A 16,240-nucleotide genomic window follows, 5' to 3' on the forward strand; every position below is an offset into this window, starting at 1 on the left:
TTCATTTCATATCAACACGCATGGAGCTTCGGATATCAGATGCTCCTCTACACGAGGAAAGCGGAAAAGGAGAACAACGAATGAAAACGGGAGGGATGCATGGTGACAAGAAACGTTCCTCATACAGCTCTGAAAGAGGCCTGTTCCTAAACAGAAAAGTGAAAACTGAACAGCCATATCAAACATTGAAAATTTCAAAGGAATCAACAACCGTCTGCAATCCTTCATCATGTTGACCATGAAAACTTGTCCAGTTGATCATCTCAGACTTTGAAAATCCTAACGTGTTTTACCTGAAGTTCCACAAGCATTCTGTTCTTACAAGGTGAATGCGACAGCACTGAGTAAAGATAGGAAAAATTGAAAAGAATAAAGGAGATGGTGATGGTAGCAAGATCACTGCAAACCAATTATTCCAGTTCTCTTTTAATGAAATCGCTGTGGAACCACAGGAGTAAGCCTTGAATGATGGGATGGGTGCAAGAAATTACATAATGCCATTGCCAATAGTAATTGCACTAAGAGCATGGCAGGTAAAATTTGGAGCCTGAGCAACAGACTCGATTGCATAATAAACTTTCTCATCAACATCGTGCTGCACCATAATTGCACAATATATATCAGTTAACTGTTCCTTTTTCAACAAACCTTAATGGTAAATTTACATAAGCAAGATTAAATAGTCATCTAATTAAGTACTAAGAAGGGGATAGATGTGGTCTAATTTCAATAGTACAAAGAATACCGTGCATAATTCAACCACAACAATTATTTGAAATGAGAACATGCTGCTCATAAGCATGCATGAACTCCGGTAGAAATAAATGAGGAGATGCAAGAAATCAATCCTCTTTTGCCTCGACTAGTTTTGTTTTCCGTGAAGGAGGGGCTTGAACTTTTTTGATCAACGTTTCAGCAACGTGGGATAAATGCATAACAAGCATTAGCATCTTCCATCACTTAGAGATATAAACTCAAATTATAAACTGGCGAAAGGGCATTAAGGAAAATAATGCTATCGCCTCTGTGATGAAAAAAATTGGGTGGTAAAGTATACATGGAAAACCTGTTGTGAGGACCAATGTCTCGAAGATCCTGTTTGACGGTAGGGCTCATGTTCACACTAACACTTTCTAATGGCTCAACGACATCTTTAAATACCTTGTCTTGACCTTCAATGACAACTTCCTGCCACAGACAACGGGAAATATGAAGAACCGTTCTGAAAACGTTGTATCAAGTCTTTGTTGTGTGTGGCTAGCTGATATATCAACAAAAGAGAAGAATGAATGAGCTATGAACACGAGAAGAGGAACAGAAAAGAAAAGGTTTGGGAAACCAACCATACCTGCCACCCAAATGGGAAGAGAAATGAGTATCCATCCTCTTGTCCGTGACTAGCAGAAATCCCTTTTTAGTTTCTGCAGCAACGGAACCATATCAAGGATGTCCTCTTAGGATATCAGCAATCATAATATCCCGAGGGACTGACAAAGTTGATTCTAAGCTATAAGTTTATTTCTTTGCTGAACTGCATTAGCTAATCAGAACAAAAACATCGAAAAAAGGTTGCTTACACGATGGAAAAGTATGGTTAACCATGGATACCCACGGAGCAATGACACTCGCAGCAATCAATTCGCGTCTCCCAGATCTAACTGCAAAGAGATAAGAGCGCAACTAAACAAACCAAAACACAAGGTCTCTTCGACACTGCTTCGTTCAACTTAAAGAAAAGCCTTTTAAGTTCAATTTTCTACGGGGTGTGGTTCTGGCCTTTTATCCAGTAATCTAAAGGTGGTTAAACTTCGAATTCAGCAAAATCTTATTTCATTGGCATCTGTCAAGTGCGCCCTCATAACCAAATTGCCAAAAGAGATTCTCACAGGAACACATTTTAAATACAGCAGTATTTTCCTTGAATTATGAGATTCTAGTTCCATTTTTTGATCAGTAACCACTGAATTTCCAAGGAAGAAATGCTTGATCAAATCCATCAGAATTGCAATTTACAGTAACATCTACCGAGATGAGTGCCATAATGAAGTAGTGGCAAGGACATTGTTCATTCCATCAAGAAAATTATAGCAACTAAACTGAAGAAAACTCACCTTGAGAATGAGAAGCTGAAGACGCTGACGACTGCTCAGCTTAACAAGAAAAGGAAGGCCTCTTCTACAGAAAGAACATTCCACGACTCTTTTGTACTCCTACCTGTGCACGTAAACACGAAACCCATAATGTGATATCAAGCATCCACGTAGATATATTGTTCGTTTACAGAGAGGGAGGACCTGAGAGAGAGAATTTTAAGATAATTTATGATGTACTGATGATGGTGAGAGCCATTGATCTGTGGGGAGCCTGTTAGGACGAGACATTCTTGTCCTGCGGACTTCAAGGATGTTTTTGTGGTGGAGAGCTTGTCTTCCTTTCAGCTCCCCCGCTGCTTATCCGTTATTAGTTGCCTTCGGGCCTCACTCCTCACAGCCACCTGTGTAGGTGCCTTCTTTTAGTCATGGCCCTCTTGTCCCGTCGGTGCTCCTTTCTGACCAGAACGGCTTCTATTAATTAAATAACTAGCTTCGTACATCCCATCGTGTCAATACACAAAATCTCCATGCAAAAAGCTAAGAATACCTGGACGTGAAACAATACCTTAAATTAACAATCATGTAATTTCACGCTCCAATGCAATCTAGGCACAAAAAATATTCAATTATTGAAATTAAGTACCCTTTCATATCAAGGTTAAATCCATATAATCAATCTATCAACTAATTACGTGGCCTTAAAAAGCTAAACTATTATTAATTAGCGCTAAACATTGTTATGCTGAAACTTCACCATAATTGATGGCAACGAGAATACATTGTTCTTGTTGGGTGTATTGCCCACAGCATCATGTTAAGAATATATATATATATATATATATTACAAGGAGACAACTTAGGAACTTGTTTGTTTTTCAGTATCAATGAAGGAAAAAAAAGGACAAACAAGTTGCGTCCAAATCAAACGCACAAAAGCATGGGATTCAAAATATAAATTTAAAAAAAGAAAGAAAGAAAGAAGGGCCAGATGGAACAGAGCAGATGCACTGGCAACACAGAGAAAAGCTCTCTGCAACAAACCCACCATCCCCCTCAATGATGCTGCCGCTCCCAGTCTTCCCTTGTGCCATCCCCACAAACCCTTTTTTTTCTCTTTATTTTCAAAGCCACAATAACCTCACCAAACATTCATCCAACACTCCCACGTGTCACCTCTTAACAGCTCAAAACAGCTGTCTTTCACAGTAACCAACACAAAATATTTTTGCTTTCGATTCCCAGATATGCCCCTACAAAACACGCCTGCTGTAAAGCCCGTTCAACACTCGAAAAACTTCTTATTCCAGAGTGGTATTTGGAATCATTTTTTGATAATACACTATTTGTTTAGAATAAAGAAACCATGACCAATAAAATAGTAATTTCCCATAGAAAATCCATATTGTAAAGTGTTTAAATATGACAATCAATAAATTAATATATAGAATATGTTAATCCGATGTTAACACAGAGTCCATAATTCAATCAATTGATTAATAATATATCATGACAGATTTACTAGCATGAAATTTGGAGTTTATTTGACTGTATGTTGAGCTGTCATTTAGTTTTTCTTTGAATATTTTTTGTTTTTTATCATTTTAATATTCCACCATAAAAAATAAAAAAATATTATTTTAACATATTGTTAAATAAAAAATATTTTAAAACACATCCTGATACACCCGTAAATAATCACTTATATATATAACATGAATTGTTTCTACTGGCATGACTCAGGGAACTGGAAAAAAAATTTGCACAAAACGATTGTGTAGTCAAAAGCAATATTCTAAAGTTTAAAGGACAAAAATCCCCGGAGTTTCCTGATATTGTGACAAAATAGAGGCGGGAGATGACCGTTAACCTAACAAAAACTATCACATGCAAAAAGCCAAATACGGGAAGAAAAGAAAGGAGTTTTAGAGGGGGCAGTATTCCTTACAGTCATTTCCAGTCTGGTACCTCAGCTGGTGTGAGTCAACATTTTCTCCTTCCCTCTCTCTCTAGGAAATCCTCCTTTTTGACCCGGTCCAGTCACCCAAAACCGAAAGAAAAAGATCCCATTTTTATTTTTTTCTTAAATTTTATTCTCAGCTCCTCAAAACGCACAAAAATTCGAATTTTGGCCTCTAAATTTAGCACAGATCTGCTGCTAAATTTAGAGGTAAAAGGAATCGATTAGGGTTTTTTAACGACAGAACAAACAGATAGTCATCTGCCCAAGATGATGATCTCCAGGGGATTATTCGGATGGTCCCCGCCGCATATACAACCGTTGACGCCGGTCTCCGAGGTTTCCGAGCCGCCGGAGAGTCCGTCTCCGTACTTAGATACCAGTGCGGAGGCGGCCGCCGCCGCTGCTGCGGCGGCTCAAGCTGAAGCAGATGAGGAGATCGAGGAGGCCGAGGAGATGGAGCCGCCGCCAGCTGCTGTTCCTTTCTCCGGGTTGTTTGCTTGTGCTGATAGGTTAGATTGGGGGCTCATGATCGTTGGGTCGCTTGCAGCGGCTGCGCATGGGACTGCTCTTGTTGTTTACTTGCATTACTTTGGGAAGATTATTGGGGTTTTGAGGACTGCGCCGGAGGAGCGATTTGACAGGTTTACTGATGTGAGTTATTTTTGCAAACCCTAATCGTTTTTAATTTTCCGGAGTTTTGAGTGAAAAATGATTCATAATCTGTTGTTTTGCTGGGGTGGCTAGGTGAATTTAGTTAGTAATGAGGGTTATTAGGAATTGGAAAATTAGTTAAAATCTGAAGTTGAATAGTTTTTTTGGTAGTTAAGTTTGCTGGGCTTGGTTAATTATGCTTGTAATTTGTTCTATTTTGAGAAAGTTTCAATTTTTTGGGACTTGATATGTTTTAGTTGTTAAACATGCTTAATCGTTGTTTAATTAGTCTTGTTTAGCTTATTGCCAGTTAGATTGGTTCAGAAATGAAAGTGCAGCGTTATACTACTGGAGGCAATTAGAGAGAGAGGGTTCTGTTTGGGAAGCAACTGCGATTTACTGTTTTTAATGTTGTAATTTTTGTGTAAAGAAACTGAACATATAGTCTAATTGTAGTTTCCCACGGTTTTTCTGTTTCTAAACAAATTCTTCTACCGTGATAGAAAATGTTAGTAATACACGTGTTTTTTTTTTGTCCTTGTAATCAGTAAAGGAATACTGGTAATTCTGGAGGAAGAAAAGGTTGTATAATGAATAGACTACTAAGAGCTCTATGCAATCAGGTCTTCATTTTTTTTTTCCAATTTGAGCGACAAATTAAGGGTTTTCCAAATAACGCAACTAAGTACACCATACACCCCTGAGTTTCAATCCCCCCTTCCCCTCTCTCATTCTCTAGCATTAACCAAAAACTACAACAACTCGGATTGCTCTTTTTTTACTTTTTGGTCAATATATGAAATTTGTGAAGCCAAGCTGGATCCGAGGTTGACTGTTAGGCAGGAGCATATGAATAAAATACATGTTAAGTATCAGGATCCTGTACCTATTGAAGTTTGGATAGGAGTCGATTTTCACATCTGAGAACTTGATCTTTGATGAGTCATATCTCAATCTTGGAGACATAGCTGTATGTATTCATACACGTTGCCCAGTTGGAACTTCATTTGCTGTATATGTGACCATCTAAGGCTTTAATTATTCCTTACTGATTCATTGTTTCTAATGTGTTGGTTTCCAACTGGGGCGGGGGTCCTGAGTTTCATGTTCTCTGAAATCTATTTGTCCAGTTGAAGTTGCAAACATGTACCTTTTTTTATTTGACCATGTTATGCTTTGTCTGCAGCTTGCTATGCACATTGTTTATTTAGCCGTGGGAGTTTTTGCTGCTGGTTGGATTGGTAAAATTCATATATTCACCATAATGAGCTTTATTGTATTTTTGTTATCAGCTCATGAATAATGGCCTCTTTAGAGCCATCAATTCTAACTTTTTATCTGTAATAGAGGTTTCCTGCTGGATTTTAACTGGGGAACGTCAGACCGCGGTCATCAGGTCAAAGTATGTTCAGGTATTACTCAATCAAGACATGAGCTTTTTCGATACATATGGGAATAACGGGGATATTGTTAGCCAAGTATTGAGTGACGTGCTCCTCATTCAATCTGCATTGAGTGAAAAGGTATGTTAAATCTAAATCAACTGCTTCTCCCCTCTACTTCTATTCTGTGCAAATGTTTTCTGTAAACTGATGAAAGAGGCGCTTGATGATGCAGGTCGGAAATTATATTCATAATATGGCTACATTTTTCAGTGGTCTTGCTATTGGATTTGTCAACTGCTGGCAAATTGCACTAATAACATTAGCCACTGGCCCATTCATTGTTGCTGCTGGAGGTATCTCAAATATATTTCTTCATAGGCTTTCTGAGAGCATTCAAGATGCATATGCTGAAGCTGCTAGCATTGCTGAACAGGCCCCCCCCCCCCCCTCCTCTAAACTTCTATTGCGCAATCATGTGAAGATGCATGTTTCTATTACTCACCATGGTGGGCATTGTAATTGCTTATATTTTTTTTATTGTTTCTCTGCAATTGGGCAGAATCATAATCCTGAAAAATTAGAAATAAGGATTATATATCATGTTTCTATTACTCACCATGGTGGACATTGTAATTGCTTATATTTTTTATTGTTTCTATGCAATTGAGCAGAATCATAATCCTGAAAAATTAGGAATAAGGAGTTATATATCCATGGGGATATGACTGGCTAATGAAGATATGTGTTTGCGGTGCCGTACTCTTAATGCTGTTAATATATTTTGTTGATGATTTAGTTGAGAGAGGGTTTTATTAGACTGAAATGTATCCCTGCAAATGCTTCGCTTTGTTTTTCTATTGTTGTATATGTTGGCTGTCTGTACCTTTAATTTAGATTTAATTTTTTGATGGACCATATTGTTAGGAGGGGTAGTCAAACTATTTTGAGAGGCTCTTCAAGCACTAAACAGATTGTCAGTTATGCATGAATAGAAAGCATATTCTTGCTTTTCTGGGCTTTGTAGTGTCAGCATTTGTCCGTGCAATGTAGGTGTAACCCTTTTTTAGACTGTTCTTTGGATTACAGATAGAAAATTAAAATATTGCAAGTTCTAAATTTACTTGTGATACCACTATTGTGGTGATTCATCACATGCTATTGATACTGAATACTAGTAATTTTATAAACTGTGCAGGCAGTCTCTTATAGTAGGACCTTGTATGCATTCACAAATGAAACTCTGGCAAAGTATTCATATGCAACATCACTACAAGCAACTTTGAGATATGGTATTTTGATTAGCCTTGTTCAAGGACTTGGGCTTGGTTTTACGTATGGGCTTGCAATATGTTCTTGTGCCTTGCAACTTTGGGTTGGAAGGTTTCTGGTTACAAGTCATAAAGCTCATGGTGGTGAAATAGTAACAGCCCTGTTTGCTATAATTTTAAGTGGCCTGTAAGTGTCTTGTTCTCCTCTTTCTCAGCACTGTAAACAATATTTTATGGTTTTCTTGTCTCCCTTGTGTTTACAGTGGGCTGAATCAAGCTGCAACCAATTTCTATTCATTTGACCAAGGACGAATTGCTGCATATAGACTCTTTGAGATGATAAGTCGGTCATCCTCCACAGTTAATCAGGATGGGAACAACCTAGTGGCAGTGCAAGGAAATATTGAGTTTCGAAATGTTTATTTTAGCTATCTGTCTCGTCCTGAGATTCCCATCTTGAGTGGATTTTACCTCACTGTACCAGCTAAAAAGACAGTGGCTCTTGTTGGAAGAAATGGTTCTGGAAAGAGCAGCATTATCCCACTCATGGAGCGCTTTTATGATCCTAACTTAGGTATTATGGCCATTTTATTTTTATATTTCCTTTTGAGATAATGCTATATACTTAGCCATGTCCACATGTTTATTCCAACATTTTTGGTCAATTCATTCAGGAGAAGTTCTTCTTGATGGAGAGAATATTAAAAACCTGAAACTGGAATGGCTCAGAAGCCAAATAGGGCTGGTCACCCAGGAACCTGCCTTGCTGAGTTTGAGTATAAGAGATAATATTGTATATGGACGAGATGCTACTTTGGATCAGATTGAGGAAGCTGCCAAAATAGCACATGCACACACATTTATCAGTTCACTTGAAAAAGGCTACGAGACACAGGTAATATTTAAAGGACAGGATATTTATTCGACCTGTTTATTTTTATTGCTTATCTCTTGGCTGTCCTCCTGCAAATTAATTGCTGTACATTTCAGGTTGGTAGGGCTGGTTTGGCATTGACTGAGGAGCAGAAAATTAAACTTTCTATTGCCAGGGCAGTGCTTTTAAATCCAACAATTCTTCTGCTTGATGAGGTCACTGGTGGACTTGATTTTGAAGCTGAGAGAGCAGTTCAAGAGGCACTAGATCTTCTCATGTTGGGACGTTCAACCATTATAATAGCTAGACGTCTTAGTCTAATTAGGAATGCTGATTATATAGCTGTAATGGAGGAGGGTCAGCTTGTTGAAATGGGTACACATGATGAATTATTAACCTTAAATGGTCTATATGCAGAGCTTCTCAAATGCGAAGAAGCAGCAAAACTTCCAAGGAGGTATAGTATGAGAACAATGATGTTGTGCATTATAGTGAAATTTTCATGTTTGAATTGTGTAACTTTTGTTGGCAGAATTAAAACGCTTGATTCAAACATTTCCTAAACAGTTAAATTGCATCTCTTTATGATACTATGTTTCTGAGATATGCACCTTTATCCAGGATGCCAGTTAGAAACTACAAGGATACTGCTGCTTTCCAGGTTGAAAAGGATCCCTCAACAGGCCACAGCTATCAAGAACCATCCTCCCCTAAAATAGCCAGGTCACCATCACTTCAGAGAGCTCCTGGTATATTTCGGCCTCCAGATAGCATGTTTAATTCACAAGAATCACCAAAAGTTCTCAGCCCACCACCAGAGAAGATGATGGAAAACGGCCTTCCCTTGGATGGAGCTGATAAGGAACCATCAATAAGAAGGCAGGATAGTTTTGAAATGAGACTACCTGAATTACCCAAGATTGATGTCCAGTCTGCACATAGACAGACATCAAATGGTTCAGACCCTGAATCCCCTGTTTCTCCACTTTTGACATCTGATCCTAAAAATGAGCGTTCCCACTCGCAGACTTTCAGTCGACCCCACAGTCACTCAGATGATGTTCCAATTAAAGTGAAGGAATCAAAGGATACAAAGCATCTGGAAGAACCATCATTTTGGAGACTAGCAGAGCTTAGTTTGGCAGAGTGGCTTTATGCTGTTTTAGGAAGCATTGGTGCTGCTATTTTTGGTTCTTTCAATCCACTACTTGCTTATGTTATTTCACTGATAGTGACTGCTTATTATGGAGGAGGAGAACACTTGCAGCAGGAGGTAAACAGGTGGTGCTTGATGATTGCCATCATGGGTGTGGTGACTGTTGTTGCCAATTTCTTGCAGCACTTCTATTTTGGTATCATGGGAGAGAAAATGACTGAACGTGTCCGCAGAATGATGTTTTCAGGTAAATAGCTTTAATATCTCTGTTAGTTTCTTTGAGAATATGGTGCCAGGTGTCACATCCGACACAGCTGTTATTTCCATGCTTTATAGAGTTATTTGTGTGGACGATGACTTATTAATGGTCATCATCTCACAGCAATGCTGCGGAATGAAGTCGGATGGTTCGATGAAGAGGATAATGGTGCTGACACGTTATCCATGCGCTTGGCAAATGATGCTACTTTTGTAAGAGCTGCATTCAGCAACCGACTTTCAATATTTATACAGGACAGTGCTGCAGTTATTGTGGCTGTTGTCATTGGGATGCTGCTTCAGTGGCGATTGGCTCTTGTAGCACTGGCAACCTTGCCAGTTCTCACTGTCTCTGCAATTGCACAGGTTTGAACAGTTTCTGCATGCTTTTTAACCTGACATCATTTTATCATGAGAAGTTTTCTGTAAGTGTTGATGACTTAATTTTGCAACAAACGTTTTTTGATCTGATTTTTATGTTACATAGTCGAATGAAACAGAATAAATCTTGTGTTACCACTTACTGATCAGTAATTAAAGTTTCTAGGAGTTTCTTTTATGAGTCAATTTCCTTTTTCATTCTTTTCTTTTGATTAGGGGGCTATTAACCATCAAGCATTAGCCATATGGCAGTGAGTGTCAACCTGTGAAAAGTGAAAAATGCCTTTTAGTTGCATGCTTTTCCTTAACAGTTTTTTGCTTATGTTTTTAGCTTTTGTTTGGATTTGGTACAAACTGTATTAGACCAATTTTTCAATACCAGTTTTATTGGGATAGTCTATGGTCGTACGAGCTCCACAAGCACACACATACACGTAACCTTGCAAATCCAGCTATTTTCAATCGGATATGTTCAGTGACTGAGCTTTAATTCCATCCCATCAAGCATTTTTCCACTCTTAAAAGTTGAATTATAAACACTACATTATTTATAGTTTATTGTGCCAAAACCCTGAATGGCTGCCAACTTAAAAATTGCAGAAGTTGTGGCTTGCTGGATTTTCTAGGGGCATCCAGGAGATGCACAGAAAAGCATCATTAGTCCTTGAGGATTCTGTTAGAAACATTTATACAGTTGTGGCATTCTGTGCGGGTAATAAAGTAATGGAGCTCTACAGATTTCAACTACAGAAAATATTTAAGCAGAGTTTTGTCCTTGGAATGGCCATTGGTTTTGGATTTGGTTTTTCTCAGTTTCTTCTCTTCGCCTGTAATGCCCTTCTTCTCTGGTACACTGCGTACTCTGTAAAGAATCACAATGTGAATCTTCATACGGCTCTCAAGGAGTATATGGTTTTTTCTTTTGCAACATTTGCACTGGTGGAGCCTTTTGGATTGGCTCCCTACATTCTTAAGCGGCGAAAATCTCTTATTTCAGTGTTTGAAATTATAGATCGAGAACCTAAGATTGACCCAGATGATAACTCAGCACTGAAGCCTCCTAATGTTTATGGAAGCATTGAGTTGAAGAATGTGGATTTCTGTTATCCAACTCGTCCAGAAATGTTGGTATTGAGCAATTTCAGTCTCAAGGTGAATGGAGGACAAACTGTAGCTGTCGTGGGAGTTTCAGGGTCTGGAAAAAGCACTATAATTTCTTTAATTGAAAGATTTTATGATCCAGTTGCCGGTCAAGTCCTACTGGATGGCCGGGATTTAAAACTTTATAATTTGAGATGGTTGAGGAATCATCTTGGTCTTGTTCAGCACTTGGTCTTGTACAGCAGGAACCGATTATCTTCTCAACAACTATAAGAGAAAATATTATATATGCTAGGCACAATGCCAGCGAGGCTGAGGTGAAAGAGGCTGCAAGAATTGCTAATGCTCACCATTTCATCAGTAGTCTGCCTCATGGTTATGACACACATGTGGGAATGAGGGGCGTGGACCTTACCCCAGGGCAGAAGCAGAGAATTGCAATAGCTCGAGTGGTGTTGAAGAATGCACCCATCTTGTTATTGGATGAAGCCAGCTCATCCATCGAATCTGAATCAAGTCGAGTGGTACAAGAGGCACTAGATACTCTTATTATGGGAAACAAAACTACCATTTTGATAGCTCATAGAACTGCAATGATGAGGCATGTTGACAACATTGTGGTTCTAAATGGAGGACGAATTGTTGAGGAAGGGGCCCATGATTCTTTGATGGCAAAGAATGGTTTGTATGTCCGTCTGATGCAACCCCACTTTGGAAAGGGTTTGCGACAACATCGGTTGATTTAAGGTTGGGCTACAGTGTTGAAATTTCCATCTGGTTCACCTGTATAGTTCTTCTGGGCCATCTTGAATTTCTTGAAACGTGTATACCTGCTAGTGCTTCTAGAAATATCAGTAGGTTGGAGTTTCCAGATTACACAAGAAGCTAATGAGAATGATGAAGCTTTTGACAGCGTTTTCTATGGCTAAAATGAGATGGAGCAGTGGTGGCAGTGATAGCTATGTTGTTCAGATGTAGGATTTAGAAATAGGGATCTTGGATTTTGTTTGGCTGGCGAGGAAATGCTCTTTCGAGAGGCTAGATGCGACCATATTCTTTTGGAGGGAAGCATTACGTTGTTGCTTCGTCTCCATGATTGATTTTTTCGTTAGTCAGGGATTGGGTGGAGGAGATAATTCTAGTCCTAATGGGGTGTGTTTCCTGGTTTTTGTTCTCTTTTGTGAGTATTTTTCTCCCTTAAATGAATTTATGCGACTGACTAGCTTGGGTGTGTTTACTGTAAATTTTACATTTGTGAACTTGAAAGAAAGTTCAGAATAGGGTAAGAGGTGAGAGAATTTGTTGCGATCTTTGTAAATAACCACGCGGTTAATTTATAACCTGTTAACTTCTACTAGTTTACTCACAATCGGATTGATTTTTTTGTCAGTTAGATCAGCGCCATTGTTATGCTTTTGCTGGAAACAAGGCAGTATGATGTTTGATGCTTTATTATTATTATTACAAGGATGGATATGTTTCTGATGCCTTGAAACTGTACTATCATGCCATGGTAGGAATTTCAACTTTACATCCAGCTCTTTACATCGTGAGGAATGTTTTACTACGAAAGTCGTGTTCTTGCATGGTCAAGAGAAAAAGGCATGTCATGTTTTTCAGGTGGTGATTCTGAAAATGGCCACCCCGCCCTGAACCTCCTCTTCGACCTTTCATTTTCCGCACTGTTTTATATCAATCATCTGGTGTTCATGGAGGCTACCGCTTCGCCTTTGTCTATGTCCATTACCACCTAGTTTATTCACAAGAAATGTGCACTGTGCTCGAAAGCAGCATCATTCAGTTTTTATTGCCAAGCCAAGCCAGGGTCCAAGGTAAAAGCAATTTCATCGCCAAAAATTGTCAACTAATTATGTGTGCGCTACGCATGAATATTTTTCTTATTCAACCATCGTTAACCCGTATAGCATTTCAAGCACCTTGAAAGAGTCGGCTTCCACTTTAAGCTGACTGCAAAATCTTCTCCACCGTCACAATCAGTGTGCAAGAACTCCCTACACAGAAATACAACCATTGATCAATCCAGATTCTGAAAAGCAGCTTCATCTATATCTTTCCCTGTTCTTACACTTTCCCTATTCTTACAGGCTTTCATATGGACTGTTTTATCTGCTTGTGTCCATGTTAACACAGTATCACCTGCTGTTCGCTTCTGTTGGCATATAGTGGCAATATATAGAATGTTGACGATTCAAGAGATATGATGCTTACCATTAGCAATAGCTATGGTTGCTGTTTAGAGATGCAAGTCCGTACTCAAAAGTGATGGTTTTTTTCCGTCTACAGTTTTCTGCGTTCAGAAGAAACCCGTCAAAGAAATTCAGTATGCCAAGAGATAATGATTTCACTTGCCGAAAGGTGAAACTTCTGTCAAGCTAAAATCCATCACAAGAATGATTCAGCACTCATGGGCTTACAAACATAATTTTCAAGAAAACTTCTTATATTCTTGCTGCCTGTGATTGTCATATTCGTAAACTATTTACTGAGCAAAGATCAAGTTAAAATCTTCGTGCAGGAAGTACGAAATCAGCAAGCATGGGAGGGTCTGATAATCGCCGGATTTGAAGGAAGTGTTTTTAGCTAAGAGGAGCCGATAAACTGAAAGGATAGGCAATGATACAACCTCCTGCATGCTATATATGGTTGGCATTTGATTTGGTGCTGTATACCTGTGCTTCCCCAATCGGTAAATAACCTGACAAGGAGAAAAGCTTGTGAAGTACCATATCTAGGCTTTAATGACGTGAAAAGGGAACGAAACTACAATCTTTCTGCCTCTTCCATTGGACCCCAATTCATGAATTTCCTTTTTCTCCGGTGGTATCAATCTCACCCTAACATTCTGCAATTGCCTCGTTCTGTCCTTAAAAGCAGAATAAAGTCCCCTGAAGTCAAAATCCTAGGAAATAGACGACAAGTTGTCGAGTCTTGAGAGCTAAACTTCAAGCTTCCACGTTATAATATGACTGCATAACTTACTATCCAATCTGAGGGGTAATAATATGGATATCCATCTTCAAAGTTCACAGAACATGGATAGTTTTTTGGTATCTCTGCACAATTCCACGACAGAGAGAGGTTTGACAAGAATTCATTTTTATGTACAGTAGCTACGAATATATAGAGATGACTACCAATCTATAATTACCTTCAGCTAAAAGGAGATTTGCTGCGAGTGAACTTGTGGTCATTGCTTTAACTCCTAGCAGTAGGAGGCGCCTCTTGCAGTTGCCTAGAAAGCATTGATAGCTATGAGCAACACAAGGAACATAAGTTGGTCATCTAGAGTACGATGAGGTAGTAATATAAGACCAAAGTTATTTAGTAATTGTTCCAAAATATCCTAATTCTAGGGCAGTTCCCTCTCGACTTTGGATCTTAGCACCCCAAACGTTTGTCTGTACAAACGATCTAGGCCTGTGTTCAGTTTCCCTGGGGTTGGTAAGGCGAAATGAGGCCACCCTAGCCCATAATTCTAAAAGGAGATCCGAGAGGTCTGCTTGATGACTTTGGGCTTATTGTGTTTCTATATAGATATATTAAAAACTTCTTAACTTATAAGTATAATATGTTGAAGTAAGTAACATTTTATTACTATGTTAGAACAAAAGCGACAGAAATAATAAAAATATAAGATACAAAATATAAAAGAAGATAAATATAAAATTATGTTTGGTAATGAGAGATAAGATAGAATGACTATCTTTATATTATATTTAGTTATGATGGATAAAATATAATAAAATAAAATAAAATTATTTTATTTTTAATAGATATTGTTATTAACAATATACAATTAAAAAAATAAAATAGTTAGATATTATTTTTTTTCTTAATTTATATTGAGTTTTGAAATTAATAATTATATTTATAGAATTGAGACTAACCTAGTAGGTCCACCCAATTGATTCAAGATTTATACAAGTTTGAATTTTTTATAAAAAAAAAAAATCAGAGAAAGGATTAACTCAATTTAAATCAGTAAAAGACTTATAATCTATTTAAATCTGAATAAAATACGAGTAAAATGTCTATTCAACTTTTTATATAAAAAAATCGTGTGGATTTACTGCCGGGCTTTATTGGACTGATGTCGTTACTGCAGAGCTATGGGCAGTCAAAATAGGATTGACTTCGGCCTGGTTTAGATAAGGACTGGCAAGCCGTGGGTGTTTTTCATGTTTACAGCGCGGGAGCTAACAGCAAACAGATTAGCCAATGTGGGAGTAGAGGTTGTCCACGAGAATTTACATTTTTCTGAGCCTCCAGGACTTTTGTGATATAGGAGAAGTAAGGATAGGCGACAGGGCTTTGCTTGCCTTGGACCTTGGTATTGGCTACCTGCTGGCCTGCGTCGATTTGATAATCTTTTTTTAAAAAGTTTTAAACAATAAAATTTACTTTCTGAAATTAAGCATCTCCTCCTGTCAAGTCTATTCCATGGCTTCCACAATTCTATCAATGTACAACACCAGACATTTATGTGAGTATGTGAAATAAATTGCACGGTACAATACAATGCTCAGCAGTCTCATCTCTTGAAAGAAAGAAGGAAGGAAGGAAGGAAGGAGAAGGGGAAGAATAGCCAGTTGATAAAATTATAGATTGATTAATGTAATTTATGCCTCATATCTCATCAAATAGCTGGATATCAAATCATTAACCTCAAGGTTCTGATTGGAGATTCAGCCCGACTTCAGCCCACACGCATCCATGATTAGAGCCTAGCCCATATAGATTCGAGGTCTCTATTCACAACATGCTATGATGCAATGATGTCTGTGGAGTGGAATGACAATGGGAATGCAATTTCTTCGGTTTGCTCTCTAATTCGAGTTTTGATTATTAGAGGTTCATTTGATTGTTAATTTTACGGTTTAATAAAATTAGTTTAAATATATATAAATTAATCTGGATACCATGGTTATAAAAAAAGAAAAAGGACAAATCTCAATCATGGCAAGTGAGGTGAGATGATGAAGGGGAAACTGGATTTGTGGGCATGGAAGAAATGGTCGGTCCAATTATGAGAATTGATGATGTTGTCCTTTGCCGGCAGCAAACAAAGAATAATGATTTGAAGGGGGCTCGT

The 16,240-nt window shown here is 38.3% G+C and overlaps 1 protein-coding gene and 2 long non-coding RNA genes across 14 annotated transcripts; 1 reads left to right on the top strand and 2 right to left on the bottom strand.

Annotated features, from left to right (window-relative positions):
• Window positions 1–854: 854 nt before the first annotated feature.
• Window positions 855–3,336, bottom strand: LOC105124037 (uncharacterized). 10 transcript variants are annotated; one of them, XR_842025.1, is made up of 5 exons: window positions 2,848–3,336; window positions 2,331–2,640; window positions 2,112–2,214; window positions 1,349–1,658; window positions 855–1,188 (listed from the first exon to the last, which is right to left on the bottom strand). It is a non-coding gene; the product is annotated as an uncharacterized LOC105124037 (long non-coding RNA). The 10 variants fall into 10 exon arrangements; XR_842013.1 differs by having other exon boundaries at window positions 2,295–2,640; XR_841995.1 differs by having other exon boundaries at window positions 1,349–1,421; window positions 1,578–1,658; window positions 2,112–2,640.
• Window positions 3,337–3,939: 603 nt separating this feature from the next.
• LOC105124424 (ABC transporter B family member 20) lies at window positions 3,940–12,478 on the top strand. Its single transcript, XM_011024472.1, is given in 12 exon segments — window positions 3,940–4,704; window positions 5,891–5,945; window positions 6,052–6,227; window positions 6,322–6,522; window positions 7,285–7,544; window positions 7,621–7,931; window positions 8,032–8,252; window positions 8,348–8,688; window positions 8,853–9,634; window positions 9,770–10,011; window positions 10,627–11,337; window positions 11,340–12,478. Coding segments are annotated over 12 exon segments (4,218 nt in total). The 5' UTR covers window positions 3,940–4,320; the 3' UTR covers window positions 11,874–12,478.
• A 371-nt stretch (window positions 12,479–12,849) lies between these two features.
• On the bottom strand, window positions 12,850–14,485 carry LOC105124321 (uncharacterized). 3 transcript variants are annotated; one of them, XR_842033.1, is made up of 4 exons: window positions 14,297–14,485; window positions 13,357–14,201; window positions 13,065–13,139; window positions 12,850–12,861 (listed from the first exon to the last, which is right to left on the bottom strand). It is a non-coding gene; the product is annotated as an uncharacterized LOC105124321 (long non-coding RNA). The 3 variants fall into 3 exon arrangements; XR_842042.1 differs by lacking the exon at window positions 12,850–12,861 and having other exon boundaries at window positions 12,863–13,139; window positions 13,357–13,435; window positions 13,772–14,201; XR_842029.1 differs by lacking the exon at window positions 12,850–12,861 and having other exon boundaries at window positions 12,863–13,139.
• Between the last annotated feature and the right edge of the window lie 1,755 nt (window positions 14,486–16,240).

The sequence above is a fragment of the Populus euphratica genome, unplaced genomic scaffold (genome assembly GCF_000495115.2).
Source record: "Populus euphratica unplaced genomic scaffold, PopEup_1.0 scaffold1.1, whole genome shotgun sequence".
Classification (NCBI taxonomy): domain Eukaryota; kingdom Viridiplantae; phylum Streptophyta; class Magnoliopsida; order Malpighiales; family Salicaceae; genus Populus; species Populus euphratica.